Here is a 14,031-nt window from a genome sequence, read left to right on the forward strand (position 1 = left end):
TTCTTCAGTTGTGATAAATTTCCTTGAATTACCTTTTAGATTTCTTCCCCTTCTATTTTCTCTGTTCTCTTTTTAGGGCTCCTGTTACCTAGATGTTGGACTTCCTGGATTGATTCTCTGTCTTCTTTTTTGTCTATTTTTCATCTGTTTGTCATTTTGTTCTTCTTAAATATCTTCTCAACTTTATCTTTTATTTCTTCTTTAAAATTTTCATTTATGTTATATTTCCTTTTTTCTGCTTATTTTTCTATGTATTCTGTATTGTTCCTTTCCTGTAGCATCCTAATACTTCTTGCTGAATCCTATTCAAGAATAGAAATATGAACTATCGTACTTTCGTTTCTTTTAGCATACTGATAATTTTAAAAATATTGTCATCTTTTGGTTTGTTTCTTTCAGCTTGTTTTGATTCCATTTGTTTGCCTTTATCCTTCATCAAAGAGATTTTCCTCAGATATCAGTTGATCCTCAGCCTACTGCTCATAATTTAAGTTTATTTGGCACTAAATGAATAGAACTAGACAGGAAAGAAAATGAAGGACTTGAACAATATTATACATCATTTGGACCTAACAGACATGTACAGAACACTCACCCAACAGCAGCAGAATACTGAATACATTCTTCTCAAGCACACAGAGAACACTCATATATCACATGTTGGTCACCAAACACGTCTTAAGGAATTTAAGAAAACTGAATCATACCAAAAATCTTTCCCAGTCACAATGAAATGAAATTAGAAGTCAAGCAGTACGAAAAATGGAAAATTCACAGACGTGTAGAAATTAAACAGCACACTCTTGGGTCAAAGGAGAAATCACATGGGAAGTTAGAAAATATTTTGAGGCAAATAAAAACTAAAAAGTTGACTAGTAGTTCTGAGAGCTTGAGAGAAGCCTCCCGAATACAGGATGATGTCTCTATTTTATGTCTTTTCAGCTGAGCTGATAAGATTTCCCAGAGAAGAATCTTCCATTCTTTTTTTAAGGAAAGAGAGATGAAGTCTCAGTCTTCAGTATTTAAAACTCACTTAGTTTACAGGATGATATCTCTGCCTTCCACTCTGTCTGGTGTTCCTCAGTTCAAAATCTCCTGATTCACTCTCCAGAGAACAGAGCTCAAGTCTTCCACCCGCGTGGGGAAGGGGACAAGATTGGGGAATGTGAGGGGATATTTAACTGTTTCTCAAATAGATCTTTTGCAATAATTCTTCTGTATCAGTTCCACCTCCCAGAGCTGCCTGGTGCCACCTTTGAAGGTTTAGTTAGATATACTGGTCTGCTTCTTTCCTCAAGATGATTTATTTTGCCAAGGGAATATCATCATTGAGATCACATATCTTAATATTTTGTCCCATTTTGCTATCCAGAATTATACAGCAAGATAGGAAAAAGTAGTATCCTAACAAAAGTTTTAGATGGAGAAAATATTTTGAAATTGTGTATAGCTATGTTCTCTCTCCCTCAGCCTTTCTTAGTTAATTTAAATTTATTTTTTAGTATTCAAGTGAATGCCTCCTCATATTCTTGTCTCTCTTTTAACCTTCTTCCAAGAGTATGTTTATGATTAGAAGAATTTATGAGATATTTTATCACTAGCTTCTTTGCTAAAAATGCACAAATACATATTTATGATAAATAAAATTGCTTTTGTATGTTGGTTTCTGGAAATAGTTCTAACATTTTATTGTTAACTTCGACAAACGTGTTGTATATGTTTTGTTTGCTGTTTGTTAACAGGAAACATCTGTTAGCTTAGAGCTTTCCTCTGAAGAGATACTTCCCAATACTTTGGGCTCAAATCACAGCTAATTCTTTATTTCAGAAAAAAGTAAAGTAAGACCCCAAAGGTCATTCTTTGTATCTATTTTCATCATTTTGTACCTCTAGACTGTTTTTCTTTTATGAGTGCAGTTTACTTGCTAAAAAATAGAAAGGATGGTATTAAGGGTTCTGTTCACTTTTTAAAGTTAGTTCTTAGAATTATGTATTTTGAAATTCATCTTAATGTAAATGGGCACAGCATTAAAACAGTTTTTCAAAACATGAAAACCAAAACCTCAAGTCACTGGATAAAAAGGCATTCTTTCTAGAAAGTCATAATTATGGTATAGCAGTAGCAGTTCAGAACAGATTATTCTGGTCTTTCTTTTCTGTTAGTTGCAGTACCACTTTGGAGAAAACAAATTTTCATCTTGTTGAACTCCATCTAGGTGAGAGTTGGACCTATACAGTTGTGAACATGTTCATCAAAAAATGGACAGCTATTTAAAAATAAGGGCAGAAGCAGAGGGTGAATATAAGAAAAGATGAAAAGAATATTTTCCTATAAACATTAAGGGAAAATGGTTTAGCATTAACAGGTTTTTACAAATTAATACTCTGCTTTCAAGAGGTCAGGTGTGTTTGTGTTAGTCTCTGTCATGTCTGACTCTGTGTGACCCCATGGATTGGGGCCTGCCAGCTGCCTCTGTCCATGGGATTCTCCAGGCAAGAATACTGGAGTGGGTTGCCATTGCCTTCTCCAGGGGATCTTCCCAGCCCAGGGATCAAACCCGGGTCTCCTGCATTGCAGGCAGATTCTTTACTGTCTGAGCTACCAGAGTTATCGCTGGATCCATTTTAAACATCCTGCTTTCAATACAAGTATATATACTGACCCCTTCTCTTTGAAATCAGAAACCTAACTCCCAAGGCCCTGTGGAAGGACTCTTTCAGCTTCTCTCCTCCCCTCTTTGCACAGTGTTTATAGTTCCACTCAGTTAACTACATAGTATAAACCTGGGGCATCCTGAGTGAAAAAACTCACAAAAAACTCCTCTTTGCCTTTCATTGGCAGTAAAGTCAACCAGTGCAGAGATGTTCCTACACAACCAGTTTTACTTCAGTACATATTATTGAATATCTTTTGTTTTTCTTTATTGTTTGATAATCCTTCTGTTATTCTCTGCAGAAGTCTAAGCTAACATAGGAGACAGGGGACTGCAGTTGAACCTACTGTCTACAGTTGACCCTTGAAAACAATGTCGTGATTAGGGATGCCTACCCTCTGCACAGCGAAAACCCGCATATCACTTATAGTTGGCCCTCTCTATCTGTGATATCCACTATCAGATCTGCAGATTCAGCCAGCCTCAGATAATGTAGTGCTATAGGATTTACTGTTGGAAACACCCGAGTCATCAGTACAGTTCAAACCTGTGTTGTTCAAGGGTTAACTGTATGTAACTTTATTTTAAATAATCTTATGTAATCCTCACAGTCAAGGGATGTTACTTTGTATAGAGTAATGTTATTCCTGTATCTTGGTGCAGAATCTGAAGAATGATTTTCCCAAAATCTCCTCACTGAGTGGCAGATCCAGGATATAAACTTAATTTGTCGGATGCCAAAGCCTGAAGTTTTTTGTTAAACACAAAGGAACCAGGACTTGCCTTCCCCTGTCCAAACCCTCTTTCAAGACTGCAAAGGTCTTTTGTACTGGGACATAAACAATAACTCAGATCTTATGTGGGTTTGAGTGTATATGTTAGATCTTGTTAAAAATTGAGTTTCTTGGCTTTCATAATGTGAAGGGGATATTGGAGTGACTTGGTATCATGTATCACTGTATAGAAATGTAACATTTCTGTATATGAATAAGGTCATATATATTTTTATAATCATTTTTTAGAAACCCACCTAAAGATAAACTTGTAAAAATTCAACATTTCATCTTGTCTTTGTATTGGAAATTGGGAATCATGCAGACAGTCTCTTAAAGTCACTACATTGAGAACAAACTTACTTAGACTCTGCCCAATAACATAGAAGTAGCCAGGAAACCCCTCCTTGAATGGCTTGGAAAGAGCTTCATTGTAAAGGGTCAAGAAGTCTAACCTTAGATTTCCACTCTTTCAGTTAACCATCCCACCCCTGTGAGGCCAGTTCAGCCATCTTCCCTCTGCCCTCTGCTCCCATACTTAGCAGATTTCAGAAGACAGCTGAGTGACAACACCTGCCACCATTGCTTAGATAGTCTTTAAGTGCCATACGCATTGTGATACTGCTTATTTGTAAAATATGAAGCCCCAGTGGAATAAAATGGTCTAATCCCTTACTGAAATGCCTTGAATGCAAGTGAAATATGAAAGAGCTTAATGTTAAACAATACTGTGTTTATTGCTGTATGAACCTTACAAAAATTATAAAGTGGCTTTCTGTGTTTATTTTGCAGTAACAAATAATGAATATTAGTGAAGAGGAAATATTAAAAGCAGTGTATTTAACTCAAAAAAAGTGTATATTTAACTCTGGTATAGAAATTTTACCTTCCAACTTTTTAGACATACATCATAAGGAAAATTTACTTGGGAGAAATCTCTCTTTAACGTTAGAGGAAAATGAGAATGGGAAGTGGAATTATATGGATCATTCACTTGAATATAAAATAAAATTTAATTGCTTTTAAAGAACCAAAAGCTAGATCAGTTTTATTTTAGAAGAAGGACCAGCATGTATAGAATATTGAGTTCTAGATTAAATAACTATTAAAGTCTAATTTGAATGACAGAATCAGAGAAACCTCAGACCATTATTTAAAAAAAAAATTTTGATTCCTTTTGTAGGGCATATTTAAAGTGAAATCTTAAGAAAATTCTCACTTCTGTCTTCCTGAAATGTAACCTATACCAGAATAGTTTTGTTGCATAAGTTTGCAGTTCTATTTAAACACTTAAGCAGCTATTAATTTCATGTTTTAGTTTATCTCTGTTCTGTGTATTTTTAACAGTGAAATTAAATATATCCTTTCTGATTTGTTTGGTTTTAAATTAGGCTCACCCTGGGCTATCTTCCAGAGGCTGTGAGATGGCCCTTAGTGCATTTCGGCATCAGCTTTTATTGAACTCGGTGCATGTTCTTGCCTTTGTCATCTTGGAAGGACATTAGACTAGTTGTGCCAACTTGGATCCATTTCTGAGGTTTACCGCAGGAAGCAAAATACTGAAATTAACGGAAACCATTCTTCTTCAGTTTTTTTTTTTTAAATACCACTGAAATGTGACTCTGAAGTAAAAATAGAATTTCTCGAGTCCAGTAGTTTATGACTTATATGCCCTGTATGTATTCCAAGCATCTCTTGCCCAGACTCAGCAAGCAGACAGAAGGATGACTATGTAAAAGGGAAGAATGTGTCCTTAACCCACGGCTAGAAATAGCATAAGTGTGTTTCTGTGCCATTTTGCTCTACCTGTGACTCAGGTTCTGGAATCAGCTCTTCTCTAAATGATTGCTGGCATCACACCTAGGTGAGCCCTTAGTGGAGCTTTCCCATTAAAAGACACGAATGCTGGGATCTGAAGTATATTGAATACTTTTATTGATCAACTCGGAAAGAACCTGCTAATACAGAAATGTCATATATAGTTGACCAGTTGATTATTGACTCTGTTCTAATAGTATGTGAGGTTTATTTTCTACTGTTTTTCCTAGAGTCATAATGAAGTGGCTTAAAAAGATAAATAAGAACAAAGTTTACGTTCTAGGGTAGGCCTGCTTTGGTCCAATTATCCCTCATTGTTGCAAATTCATTCTTTGTGTTCAAAACTTTAACTTTCCATATTCCAGACGATTCATAGAGATTAGCCACAGTTTATTTAAACAAACAAAGAAGACACACACAGAGCAATAGTTTAAAATTTTTTTTTCGGAAAGAATTCACTTGCTTACTTTTCTTAAAAACATCTTTCCCATTTCATTGAGGCAGATTTGGAAGTCAAACCAGAAACTTCAGGCTCTACTACGATGGAAAGCACTTTGTTGGGGAGAAGCGCTTTGAGTCCATCCACGATCTGGTGACTGATGGATTGATTACTCTCTATATTGAAACCAAGGCAGCAGAATACATTGCCAAGATGACGATAAACCCAATTTATGAGCACATAGGATACACAACCTTAAACAGAGAGCCAGCATACCAAAAACATATGCCAGTCCTGAAAGAAACACTTGATGAGAAAGATTCTACAGGCCAGGATGGGGTGTCAGAGAAAAGGGTAAGCTACCATGAAACCACACTTTATCTTCTTCTGTTTGGGGTCCTTATAAGAAAACCATTATTGCCAGAAGAGATTGACTTCTCCGTGGTGCTTTGGAAAGGGTGTGCCTTTTCCTTAATGTCTCTGTGATGCTGAGTTTTGTGTATATCTGATTCTTACTCAGTTAAAATATGTCAGGTATGTTTTTGTATTCCTGATTATTTCTTATTTTATCAGTTTTAAAAATTTGTTGGAAAAAATGGCCAACAAATTTTATAGTAAAAAAAGTTTGAGTCTTAATCGGAAGCATAACTTGTGCTAGCTATATTACATAAAAAAATTAAGGGGGTTACATTATCTATCAGTTTGTTTTCTTTAAAAGTAATTTACTTTATAAGTAGTTCTCTTCTTTAGAAAATTGACAGATAACATGTATTTTTAAATACACATGGTTAAATTCAGTTTTTCAATAACTGTTACACTATTTTGAGAATCAGTCTTGAGTAACAGGAGAATTTACCTCTGGACTTAGAAAGTAAATCAGGAGGATATACTTTTCTATCATTATGAAAGACAGTTTAAGGTTTTCATTTGTCTTAATTGTAATATATTTAAGGTTAACATCAGAACTTTTAATTCCTTGGCATTAAAATAATTTTACCTTGATAATTGTCCCTAGTCTCCCTTTAATCCCCCAAGAAAAATAATGAGAATTTCCTCATATTTAATACTGTGTAGGATTTAGTTGGGAAAGTTTTATGTTTTCTGATTGTAATTGTTTTAATGAATTCTTATATTTTTGAGTATCTTAACTTGCCATATTAAATAAATGTAGTATTATATAGTGATTTGAGCTTGATTCTGTCACCAAATAGATTTGTGTGTAAATTCTATCATTTTACCAGTTGCATGAACTTCAGCAAGTTACTTAAATTCTCTGTGCTTTGATGTTTTTTATTTGTAAAATTGTAATAATATTCAGCTTTGGAGGATTGACTGAGATAGTATGTATAAAGTAATCAGACACTTTGTGTTGTGACACAAAGTAAGCACTCAGTGTGAGTTTGATGGGAATGTTACTATGACAGTCATACTACCTCAAGGCAGGATTCTAAAATATTGAATGCTTTCCATTATCTTGGAGTATTTAGGTACAGAATGGAAATTTCAAATGTGCATTGTCCAACCTGAATCTTAATTTCTGGCAGATCTTAGAGTGGTATTTTGTGGCTACAGAGAAACCAACATTTTAAATTATGGACTGTAGCAAATGGTTTTCATATACTTAAATTTGTTAGGAACTACAAATCTTTTTTGGAAGTAACTAGAATTTAGAATCCTAAGTGCATGCTGTATTTAATATTGTTCTTTGCACTCTAGTTTCCATTTTCTCATTTTTATTTTTCATTCATGGCATTTTTTAGTAATGCTTACATTTAAATATCTAGCACTGATATTATATGTTATGAAGATGTGTCTAGAATATTCTGAGTTAACATCTGTAAAATATTTTTTTTAATGTTTGTAAGTCTTTCAAATTGGTTCAGCCTAATGATAAACTTTGCTGATGTGTTCTGTTTACATTTTTCTACATTAAGGGACTCAAGTTAAAGACACTTAGTTATTTAACATTAACATAGGACTAATCGTTTAACCTCATAGAGCCTTGGCTGTCCCTCCTATACGGTGAAAATATTATTCACAGAGGCAAGAGACTGAGGTAGCTAGCGCCTGAAAGAAGCTTTTAGTTCTAAGAGCCGTGGTGCCCTCTATATTCTGGCAACATTACCTGTATCATTACCTGGATTTTTGTGCTGAAGGCCAGTGGCATAGAGTGAAATAGCTCGCCCTGGAAAGTGTTTCTCTTCAGCAAACCTTGATTAAGAATCGTCTCTTAAAAACTACTATTTGTTTTAAGCTGCATGCATCTTAAATCTAGTTGGCTTAAAATCTACTCACTCAAAACTAGATTTATTTTATTTACAGGTGTCATCCAACAGGGCAGGGATGATGACCTGTTCAACAGCTTGAAACATTGATTCCCTGTCACAGTGGATGACATTTGTAAGTAAAGACAATCATGTTTAAATGATTTAAAATACCTACTGACACAAGTGCACTTTGATAAGTATTTTACTGGGTCCTGAATGGCTAAATCCCCTCTTATCCATCACTCCTTTTTCTCAGAGGTGGAAAATGTTGGCTTTGCAGGAGCTAGTATGCTGTTGTGGAAAGGATATGAGCATTGGAATTAAGAGCTAGGTTCTACTACAGGCATTGTCACTGGGGCAAGCTTTTCCACCTCTCTTGAGACTGTGTTCCCCCCTTTAAATAAGAGGGCTCTGGACTAGATGACATCCAGGGTCTGGTTTATATCGTCTGTGGTCCTTCTGGAGGTACAGGCTTTGTATGAGAACAGAACACAAGAAAGAGCACTAAAGTGAAGCCTAGAAAGGAGAAATCTGTTTTCAGTGTATCTACTAACTGTATGGCCTTGAGACAAATCCCTAACCTGCTGAACTTCATTTTTCCAATATATAAGACAAGGGTTTTTCTACAAAACAGTAGTTTACAGGATTTTAATAAATACTGCAAAAAGGGTTCTGTGCTCAAATAGGTTTGATAAAAATTAAGTTTTTTAAAAAATAAACTTAATCATTTCTTTTCTGTAGACTGCACAGCTTTGCTAATCCCTAATGTGCATTGTGACTCTCAAGAATTCTCCCAAACTCATCTGAATCACCTCACCCCTATTCAGAACATTTTGGGAGAATAATGTTTCATGAAACCCACTTTGGGAAGTTTTGAGCCAGATGATCTCTTAAGGTCTTTCTTTATTCTAGAATTGAAGGATGAGAATTCTACATGTATTTTTTTCAGTCCTTAAGGTATGTAAGTTGAGTGTCTGAGCTTTTGTGGAAGGTTGACAGGATGGGTTTTTTTTTTTAAGATTTATTATTGTTTACTATTTTGGCTGTGATGGGCCTTCACTGCCGCACACAGGGTTTCTCCAGCTGCAGCGAGCAGGGGCTACTCTGTGCCGTGCAGTGCGCACTCCTCATCATGTTGGCTTCTCTTACTGCAGAGCACAGGCTCTAGGCACGTGGGCTTCAGTCGTTGCAGCGCACAGGCTCGGCTGCTCTGTGGCCTGTGAGATCTTCCTGGGCCAGGGATTGAACCAGTGTCCTCTGCATTGCCAGGCAGATTCTTAACCACTAGACCAACAGGGAGAGAAGGCAGCGGCACCCCACTCCAGTACTCTTGCCTGGAAAATCCCATGGACGGAGGAGCCTGGTAGGCTGCAGTCCATGCTAAGGGTCGGACACGACTGAGCGACTTCCCTTTCACTTTTCACTTTCATGCATCGGAGGAGGAAATGGCAACCCCCTCCAGTGTTCTTGCCTGGAGAATCCCAGGGATGGGGGAGCCTGGTGGGCTGCCATCTATGGGGTCACACAGAGTCAGACACAACTGAAGTGACTTAGCAGAACAACAGGGAAGCCCTGGCAGGATGGCTTTATGGCCATAACATTTTTTTTCCCCCTGAAAGGTTGTTTATATATTTATTTTCAATTATTTATTGTAATTGGAGGCTAATTACCTCACAGTATTGTGGTGGTGGTTTGCGCCATACATGGACATGGATCAGCCACGGGTGTACATGTGCATGTATCCCCTGGTCCCAAAGCCCCTTCCCCGCACCCTCCCCACCCCACCGCTCTGGGTTGTCCCGTGCACCGGCTTTGAGTGCCCTGTTTCATGCATCGAACTTGGACTGGTCATCTGTTTCACATATGGTAGTATGCATGTTTCAATGCTGTTCTCTCAAATCTTCCCAACCTCGCCTTCTCCCACAGAGAACAGTTTCTTCTTCCAAATAGTGCACTTGCTTCAACAGGTCCTGGACCTGTGGCAGAACACAGTGGTTTTATGATTATTCTGCACTTACTAGTAATATAGCTTTACATTCTCCAAAACCATGCTTTTGAAAATGTCTCCTCAGCAAAAGAGACACAGATGTATAGAACAGGCTTTTGGACTCTGAGGGAGAGGGAGAGGGTGGGATGATTTGGGAGAATGGCATTGAAACATGTATAATACCATATATGAAACGAATCGCCAGTCCAGGTTCGATGCGGGATACTGGATGCTTGGTGCTGGTGCACTGGGACGACCCAGAGGGACGGTACGGGGAGGGAAGTGGGAGGGGGGTTCAGGGTGGGGAACACGTGTATACCTATGGTGGATTCATGTTGATGTATGGCAAAACCAATATAATATTGTAAAGTAATTAGCCTCCAATTAAAATAAATAAATTTATATTTTTAAAAATGTCTCCTGTAACTGTTAATAATACATGTTGTCAAATAAAATACATAATTTGCATTTCAAAAACCATACTGTCAGTCAGAACTCTTGACTCTATCCAGAACCACTTTCCTTTTGGATTTAGTCCCCTAAGCTCAAAACCTGTCTCATAGATAAGGATAGCCTGTGATGGCAAGAGGGGGCAAAATCAGCTTGTTGGTTTTATGGAAGTTCACCAAGCTAAATAACCTATGTGTGTCTGTGTGTATATACATGTTTCCTTTCCCTAGAATTTTGGGATGAGTGCGATTCTTGGTATGTTTATATATGTATAAACATATATGTAAAATATGGTATATATGGTATGTATATATGGTATATATATAATTTAAGGAATTTCCTGTACATTAAAATTTTTTTTTCAAATGTTTCTTTGGGGATCCCCAGACTGCATATGTATTACAGAGCTTTGTTGAAATGAAAGCCCTACCAAAAGTGCTATAACTGCTGGAATTCTTTGGTTAGCTTCATAAAGTGGCAGGAGTCTTTATCCGCTGGGAAAGCGGAAGGAGCATGGACTGTCTGGTTTGCTAATTGTCTTAGTCTCCCACAAAGCCACTCTTGCCCAGTGTTTTACTTTGCTTAAAAATACACAGAGCACATTTTCTGTTACTTATCATCTCAATGTAGAAATCATAAGAAACCCAAACTTAAACTTAATCATGATAAAAGTAACGATACCAGAGAAGTGGGCAGCATGAAGCAGTCTGAAGAAAACCGTCTGGTTACTGGATTTGGGGTTTTCTCGGTTTTGGGGCCTCCTCTTCTTCCTTGCTCCTCCCCACGCCGTGCTCCTCTTATTCTCCTTTACTCTGCCTTTATCCTCATCCATCCCTCTTGCCCCTCGTCAGGTCTCCCATGTGGTTGGTTCAAGGTTAGGATCAGTTGTTCAGGGAGAACGGGCCCTTAGAGAACTGCCACATGGGCCCAGCATCACTTATTTGTATTAAACAAATCAATTGAGTAATTTATGAGGAGACTACAGCTTCCATACGGAACTTCTCATAGTGGGTTTGTCCTCTTCTCAATGACCTTCTTAAGAAATCAAGTACAGTTTTTAAAACAAAGAGCCTGCGTGATCAGTGTGTGTGCTAAGTCACTCAGTCATGTCTGACTCTTTGCAACCCTGTGGACTGTAGCCCGCCAGTCTCCTCTGTCCATGGGATTCTCCAGGTGCAATACTGGAGTGGGTTGGCATTTCCTCCATCTTCCCAACCCAAGGATCAAACCTGCTTCTCTTACGTCTCTTGCGTGGGCAGGCGGATTCTTTACCACTAGTGCCACTTGGAAGCGGACGTGGTCAGTATGTATATATATATATACACACACACAAGTCTGTGTGTTCTTAGCAAGCCCTTAACCTCCCTAGATCTCAGTCTGCTGCAGTCTTTTAAAAAAAGAAAAAAAGGTCTCTGGATTCCATTGCACTGGTGGTTATGAGTATTAATGGGATTTTGTAAAGTGGCCTCCTTGTACATGACATGTTATTGCCCTCTAGGCTCAGAATGATCAGCAACCAGATGCCGATTCAGGGTCTCAGGACTGTTCCCCCACCTTCACTAGAAACAGCATGTGTAGGATACTCCAAGATCTGTCTTTTCAGTGCTTCATTGGCCCTCTGAGTTCACAAGAAGACATCCAAAGGCTCCTACTTGCTTCATCACAGAGTGAAGTCTCTTAATAAGACTGTCATTTTAGTTGTAATGCTTTTCAGGTCCTGTGTTTTTAGGGAAATATGGGCAACAAAGGAATTGTTGGTATGTAGTAGTGATTGCAAAATACTGTAACTTGTTGAAGTTAAATTCTATCACTGTGGACTCTTCACTTTCCAATCTGTAATAAGGACTAATCTGTAACAGTGACAGAGGGTTTGTATGTGCAGGGAGGAAGATCTTCTCTGCCCTGCTAGGGTCTTGAACCTGAGCCAGGAGCACTGAGCCAGCCCTCTTCTGATCACCAGCTGTCTCCCTTGCCATTCCTCTCTGACCTGGGCTAGGTCCCAAGGCAGGTGTTAGTCACAGTCAAGTTGATGGGAAAGTAGGGTGTCCCCTGCTCTCAGAAGCTTTAGAGTGTCTCTGTACAGCAGAAAAGGCCATTCCTCATTCTACACATATACCATCTGATATATGATATATATATAAAATATATATACTTCTAGACAATTCTAGAAAAATTGTCTTTGTGACATGAAGTAGTTTGTGAAGGGTGGCGCATGGAGACACATCTTTAGGGTTATGCTCAAAGCAGCCGACATGGCAGAATGCGTCTCCCCAAACTCACAGTACCAGTCATGTGTCAGGACAAGCTAGGCCCCACCAGAAAATCTCATGCTTGAAATGATTGATGAAAATTCAAATGTGACCCAGGAAATTGTTTGTGTGAATCTCATCTGTCCTTCTATAATATCACCCACAGAAAGGATTAGTAATTGAAAGCCATTAGGGAAAACCAGATGGAAGGAGGAAGATGGAAGATAAACATCAGTTCCTCAGCTCCAAAGAACCAGGCCAACAGAAGACCAAATTGTAATTTTCCAAGCCAGCTGCAGTTTTGGAAGATTTCTATGTATGGGCCAATTAAGTAAATAAAATAACTCTTAAATCACTGGTTTGAGGGTTTCAAAAGGAAGCTACTAGAAATTCTTCCACAATTGCTATTTTAGAGCCTTTAGAATTTTGGTGAGGATATAATCATTGGTGACAAGAGCCCCATTCATTAGCTTCATGGAACAGAAATCAACTCTGTTGACCTCAGGATGGTCACAGCATTTGGGGTCCCAAGCAAGTAGAGGCTGTCATGCGATACTCTGGCCTTCCCACGTTGTCTAACTAACTTTGTGGGCCCATTCTAAAAGAGTCAGCTCACCAGTTTTAGTAAATACTTATATCAGACCTTATGTTCAATGACTTGGATCTGTAATTTTCATCTTCTGCTTTTTGCCCCATATTTTCCCCTTCTATTTGAAATCATCCTCTCTCCTCCTACTTCCCTGGTGGCTCAGGTGATAAAAGCGTCTGCTTGCAATGCGGGAGACACGGGTTCAATCCCTGGGTCAGGAAGATCCCCTGGAGAAGGAAATGGCAACCCACTCCAGTTCTCTTGCCTGGAAAATTCTATGGATGGAGGAGTCTCGTAGGCTACAGTCCATGGGGTCGCAGAGTCAGACACGACTGAGTGACTTCACATTCACTTTCGCTTTCTCTCCCCCTAATATTTAGACCTCTTGGAGACTGATAAGTCATAGCTATGGCTTGAGCCTTTTTGTGAGTTATGAAAACTTAACGTTTTTTATATGGCCTCCTAAGTTAGTCCTTAACTCTTCTTCGTTTCCTTAAAGTTGCCTTTGTTGCTTAGTCATTTCCAACTCTGCGACCCCATGGACCGACTGTATCATGCCAGGCTTCCCTGTCCTTCATTATCTCCTGGAGTTTGCTCAAACTCATCTCCATTGAATCAGTGATGCCATCCAACCATCTCATCCTCTGTCATCCCCTTCTTCTCCAGTCTTTCCCAGCATCAGGGTCATTTGCAGTGAGTCGGCTCTTTGCATCAGGTGGCTAAAGTATTGGAGCTTCAGCTTCAGCATCAGTCTTTCCAGTGAATATTCAGGGTTGATTTCCTTTAGGATTGACTGGTTTGATCCC

General features: G+C 38.4%; 1 protein-coding gene across 1 annotated transcript in view; it reads left to right on the forward strand.

Moving 5' to 3' along the window:
* Positions 1-14,031, forward strand: part of CHN1 (chimerin 1) — a 208,006-nt gene that overhangs the window by 113,183 nt on the left and 80,792 nt on the right. The window contains exon 6 of the mRNA XM_052662504.1: positions 5,749-6,037. Coding sequence (XP_052518464.1) covers positions 5,749-6,037 — 289 coding nt within the window. The remainder of the gene's footprint in view (positions 1-5,748; positions 6,038-14,031) is intronic.

The sequence above is a fragment of the Budorcas taxicolor genome, chromosome 2 (genome assembly GCF_023091745.1).
Source record: "Budorcas taxicolor isolate Tak-1 chromosome 2, Takin1.1, whole genome shotgun sequence".
NCBI classification, from domain to species: domain Eukaryota; kingdom Metazoa; phylum Chordata; class Mammalia; order Artiodactyla; family Bovidae; genus Budorcas; species Budorcas taxicolor.